Below are 5,857 nucleotides of genomic sequence, written 5' to 3'. Positions count from 1 at the left end.
CAGTGGCGTGTGATCCGAGATATTAGAACTAAGCGGGATAAGATCACTGATGGGGAGCAAATCTTCCCAAGCATTATTGAAAAGCACTCTGTCCAGCCTGGCCATTATTGGTTGTTCTTGTTGATTGCATCAAGTGTACCGCCTACCCATCATTGGCATATCATGCAGTCCCAGCTTATTGATAGAGTGTCTAAATTTGGACATGAGTCTCTTGTTACCTCTTCCTGAGCTGCGCTCCAACTCCGAGCATGTCAAGTTAAAATCCCCAGTTATAATTCAAGGCATGTGCACTTGCTCACCAAAAAGCGCTAGTTGTTCTAGAAAACGCAATTTATCATCCTGGCCTTGTGGCCCATACACCGATGACACCATCCATACTTTACCATCCTCTAGTGAGAGCACGCGAGCAGAAATCATGAACTCATCCTTCTGAATGTTAGAGAGCCGTAGCTTATCGGATTTCCAGGCTAATATAATTCCCCCTCTAGTGTCGTTAATAACCTAGATATACATGGATGACTTGTAAGCTGAAACGTTGGGAGTACTCAAATTCAAGGTTTTACGTCTCTCGATAAATGAACTTTATATTTAATAAAAATAGTTAAAAAGACGCAGTTTTCTAAAGTTGGGTCGGTTAATCGACAATCTACACACATGCCAGTTTTCTCAAAATCGCAAAATTACCCTTCTCACAAACCCTATCTCCTCCTTTCCCCATCCCGTAGCCACCATACTCCACCCCCCTGCTCTTCTCCGGCCGGCGCGCCACCGCCTTCCAGCCCGCCCCTCTCGTTTCTTCCGGCCGGCGGGCCACCCCACTTCCACTCGACGCATCTGCTTGGCTCGCCATTGGATCCATCAGGTAGACGAGGCGGCGCGCTCCCCGTCGTCGTAGCAGGGTGAGCAGGCGCCCCACCCCGCCCCCAGTCCCTCTGCTCGGGCGTCCAGACGCAGGAGCTGTCCATCTCTCGTCGCTCCTCCTCTTCTACCACCGGCTGGTTCTCTCCAACAGCACATCCTAGCTGCTGCTTCATACATGGCGCTTAGATTGATACGGTAGGAGTCGGTTCTTTCTTGTATCAGTTTCAGAGTTGATTTGAATGACACATTTCGTGTAGAAATAGATGCTCAGTCGTATTTACTCGTTTATGCTGCTGAAATTTGTACTGGTTGTGTGTTTCGAAGGAGATGAAGCTACGAGGAGCTCCTGGTGTGAAGAGGTAAGGGTAGAATGGTTTTTAACTTCTCCAGTTAATTTCTGTTAGTACATTTTGGTTATGAAACTTTCAAAATACATTTTGGCAATATTGAAGTTTATAATGGTATTTTGGAGTTTGACTGAAGTTTTAATGGTACACAGGCAATGCTCTGCTCATAGTCTCAGCCACGTGCTGCTGTTCGTACGCTCTTGATCTCGTCTGCCGTCCCCTCCCTCAACATCCTCCGGGTCGCTCCAGTCCTCGCCGGGCCCGTCAGCCCTGCAACTAGCATCGCCCTGCCATCTCGGTCGCACTCTTACTCCTCATATCCCTCCCCTTCTACCGCTCTCCTCTGCTCCGGCCTGAGCGCATCCGCTCACCAGACCATGCTTCTGCGGCATGGTGCACCTCTCTGCGCGCCACGATCCCCAGCAGGAGGCCTCTTCTTTGGTGTTGGCCGCCACAGCTCTGCGCTGGTGCGGCCCGATGTCCTTCGCCGGACCTGCTTCTTGTGGGCTGCAAAGACGAGCGGAGGAGCAATCAGGTTAGCTCTCCATACCGCTGATCTACGCCACACTGATGATTGCTAATTCAGTGATTTGGTTTGTTGCCTAGTTGTGATAAGCTTATTGATTCTTGCAAGACCAAGTCCAAATTGATTCCTAGTGCTTGAAATGTGTGTTTGTGGCAGACTGCACCAGTTAAAAATTTGCAATTTAGCAGAAACTTGGAGATTTGGGTTGTTGTTTACTGCCACTTTGACTTCGTGCTTAAGTCTCTATCTGTAGCAGAGGATTGAGGATTGCCTTCTTACCTACAACTCTCCACCGTCATATACCTAATGTGCCAGTCTTCATGAATTGTATGACAATGGATGCGTCAATATTTGAACAAAGAAAATATAATGAACATATCGAATGGAGCATGAGAAGCAAGGTCATGTTGCTTTTTTGGGGGAAGAAAATGTTTCCTTCACTGCACTGACTCCTGATGATATACCCACTTTAACCACTAAAATACTTGCATGTTGATCCAACATTAGTAGGACGATATATAGGCTTAAGACTAACCCATTTGAACCTCATCTTTGCCCCTCTGCTACACACATTTCTGCTCAGTGGCGTGACACCCATGTTTGACATGTATCAAGTGTGAACATTCCGTTGGCACCTTTTTGACATGTATCGCCTTCTTGGTTCTCTCAAGTCACCAATGTCGAAATGTCGTACGTCGTACCTATGGCAGGCGATTTTATGCTCACATAGTGTGTTAGAGAAAGTTAATCACCCTGTTTAGTTTCTCATCAGCTTATAAACCTAACTTTATTGATATAAAACTAAGAATGATGACATCTGCTTTGCTTTTATTTCCTTGTTTTCTATTGTCTATTGACCGTTCCTGCCTCTCACTTCTGGGGATGCACTACCGGAGTCAACCCACCATGTAGGTGCATTTCCTCTATCAGTGTTGTCCCCTTTGCGGCTTAAACTTCTGGTATATCTGCACTGGAAATTTGATCCACTCCACGCGCATTAACAATCTAATGTTATGTTTTATAACAAATCTATTTAAGACATCGCCGCATCAAAACTCTATAATACTGTAACTCCACCATAATGTCAAAATATGAACCTTTGCTGCCCAGTCACAGAGACGAGTTACTTCAAAAGCTACAAAAATCAGCAAACGAAAGTGATATTTTGGTTGGTAATGTTTTTCTAACAACTATATCTTCTTTTTTGTAAACATATTTTACAGCCATTATATACTTAGTTACCGATGGAACCTGCTCTTTTGGTGTTTGAAAATAGCAACTAAATATTTCTTTAGTCTCAAATCTCTATAAATCTTGGTTGCTAAAACTCAATTGTGATCAGTCATTGAAACTTCAGTTGCATTTGTCTAACGCTTGAATATTGGGGTTCATCGCTGCTTAGATCACATGGCAGTGACAACCCACAGTTATCAACTAATGGTTTAAAATTTATAATGTCTTCTCACACTTTGTTTTATGTTAGTGAGTTAGTGATATTGACGCTATGTTGTGTACTGGCTTGTATGGAGGCAAGAAAGAAGAACTGTTCTTCTAATTCTTGCTTGTTTTATTCCTCATAGGGGGTCCTCTCTATATTGACGACGTAACAATCCAATGTAAGTAACCATCAATCTTATTTCTAATTGCTTGAGGACGAAGCTAAAAGATTTCTTCCTAATTTAAAGGATAGACTATCTACCATAGAGATTGGAATCAGGGTTGGGGCGTGATGATGAACTGGGAGTCCAGCGGTGTGACGAAGTTTAGTTAAATCATTTTATATCATGAAAATGAATACGATGGAAGTACCAATTTTTCATGATAATTTCTGCAGAATTAGATACAAACAAGAGTACAAGATTGCCTGTATTCCAAGTCTTAGAAATTTGGAGTGCCTTAGCTTTGTGAAGCTTAGCAACCATGATTTGATATATCTATTTTGTTTAGTTACCAGATGAAAAACTCAAGATGGAGGCCTGTGTTTGCCTTGGAGACAGGTGGACCACCTAACGCCGATGGCGAAGACTTTGAAGAGGACAGTGGTTTTCTTGGCAGGACAAGGCTTGGCCGACTCGCCCAAGCTGCTGGAAGGCAACTACTTGAAAAGCTGAACTCTGCCAGAAGCAACTCTCCCACAAAGATATTCCTTGTGCTCCTTGGATTCTACACCGCCAATGCTCTGGCAACAATCCTAGGGCAGACTGGTGACTGGGATGTTCTTGTTGCTGGCGTCGTAGTGGCTGCTATTGAAGGAATTGGCATGCTTATGTACAGAAAACCGGTCACCAGGCCTCCTGGACGATTTCAGTCATTTATTTCAATGGTGAACTTCTGGAAAGCCGGTGTATGTCTGGGCCTTTTCGTGGATGCCTTCAAGCTGGGAAGCTGAGTTCTCTGGATTCACCTTATCTTGTTTACGTATCAGTACTGCGGTTGATCCATTGAGCCCATCATAACGCAAGGATTTAACACCACAAATGGCCATGCGCTCATGGATCAAGTTTTGGTGTTGCAGTTGGCCCAAGTGTTTGCAGAGATAGCTTATACGTGATCGATTTCTTGTTCATCGAGATGTTGTGGAATTAGTGTTCTTCTGGGGTGGTGTACTCTTTGTGAGGACTGATCGTATACCAATGTGTTGCGAGCATCATCTCGCCTCATTGGGAGTTCAGGACTGAAAATGTACATATGATTGTTGAGTTTCTCTTAGAATCTGAGGCTGTGATGGAACTCTTAGTCGGATGTTCATTTTTGTGCCACAGGGAAATAATCAAGGCTGCATTGTAAATGCTTGTGCGTAGCAGTGATGAGCTGGTTCTTTCTTCTATGCTTTATGAACATGAAGGTTGTTCTTTCTTTGTAATTTGCTTTGCATTTCTTGCTCAGTACCCTCCCCCCTTCTTTGAAATGGGAAAAGAAAATTCTATAAGACCGAGTCTATCTTCTCATCAAGTTGGACCCATGTGATAACATGACACATGTCTTGCACACATCTCAAAGCCTTTCTTCCCTGTAGGCCTTAGAGATGCCCTAACGCTGACGCCCAAAACAGACATGATATTCGTCCACGGACTGGTCCGGACCAGTCCGTGTATAATGTTTGTTTTGGGCATCCATATACACGGACTGGTCAGACATGATATCCATCCGTGGACTGGTCCTGTGTATATGGATGCAAAGCCGGTCATCCAATCGTATTTCTAAACTGAGAGTCCGCCATCCAATCGTATTCCTAAACGTCTGTTTAGGTTTGGTCAATTTGAAATTCAACAGCACATAGTGTTCGATCACAACCAAAAAGAAACTAAAAAGTGGCAAATGTTCATAGTTTTTACATGTATGATCACAAAAGTATGATAGTCCGCAAGAAAATGAACTTTTTGCCCTGTTGGACCGGCTATTCGAGTCTTCATGCTAAACTCCGTCACCGCCTCCTCCTCGCCATCCACTTCCTTCTCGTCCGCCCCCTTCTCCGCAGTCTCCAGCTCCTTCAAGCACTTCAGCTCCTTCAAGCACTTCAACATCCTAAGACGGACGGCTTGCACAATCATCCTTGCATCGTCATCCAACTAGTCCATTTCAAGGTCAACATCTTCGAATCCTCCGAAGCGGCTGCGACCTCAACCTTCTTCTCTTCGAGCTTGGCCTTCTTCTTTTCAAGTTTGAGCTTCTTATCAGTCGCCGCCATCAAGATGTTAAACCTCTCAGCCTTACATATCTCCTTGACCTCTATGTTATCTTGGTCACCGCCCTTTCTCGCTTCTCCTTCTCCTCCTCCCACTTCTTTCCTCGGGGCCCTTTTCTAACCTTCTTGGGCGGCTCTTTTGTTCGGTCGGTTGGATCACCTGCTTCTTCCTCGGTGTCGATGCCGGCGGTCTTGATGTAGTTGGCAATGAATAAATTCCACTTTGGATGCCCACTCAACTTCAACCAACAATTTATGAGGATGGAATTTCCCTCTCCAACTTCAAGAACAAGTTGCACGCACGGCAATGCTACAAAGAAAAACATTGCCAACAAGTTGCATATCCGGTCCGGCCGAATGACCAACCCATAGAGCATATCCGGTCATGACCGACGCATATAGCAACTTACTTGGACGGTGATTTGTGCTACTTGGCCA

General features: G+C 44.7%; 1 protein-coding gene across 1 annotated transcript; it reads left to right on the top strand.

The window, feature by feature from the left end:
• Window positions 1-699: 699 nt before the first annotated feature.
• Window positions 700-4,559, top strand: LOC119308761 (ycf20-like protein). The gene is made up of 4 exons (XM_037584904.1): window positions 700-1,056; window positions 1,186-1,220; window positions 1,361-1,743; window positions 3,682-4,559. The coding sequence occupies exons 3-4, from the start codon at window positions 1,586-1,588 to the stop codon at window positions 4,121-4,123; spliced, it is 600 nt and encodes a 199-aa protein (XP_037440801.1). The 5' UTR covers window positions 700-1,056; window positions 1,186-1,220; window positions 1,361-1,585; the 3' UTR covers window positions 4,124-4,559.
• Window positions 4,560-5,857: the final 1,298 nt, after the last annotated feature.

This window comes from Triticum dicoccoides, chromosome 5B (genome assembly GCF_002162155.2).
Source record: "Triticum dicoccoides isolate Atlit2015 ecotype Zavitan chromosome 5B, WEW_v2.0, whole genome shotgun sequence".
Taxonomy (NCBI): domain Eukaryota; kingdom Viridiplantae; phylum Streptophyta; class Magnoliopsida; order Poales; family Poaceae; genus Triticum; species Triticum dicoccoides.
The sequence above is the reverse complement of the archived record's forward strand: the minus strand, read 5'-3'. Positions and strand labels throughout refer to the sequence as shown.

Bases quoted from the DNA above. Each gene is read 5' to 3' on its own strand.
- LOC119308761 (XM_037584904.1), top strand. From the start codon at position 1,586: ATGCTTCTGCGGCATGGTGCACCTCTCTGCGCGCCACGATCCCCAGCA. The intron at 1,744-3,681 runs GTTAGCTCTCCA...TATTTTGTTTAG, and splicing joins ACGAGCGGAGGAGCAATCAG to TTACCAGATGAAAAACTCAA.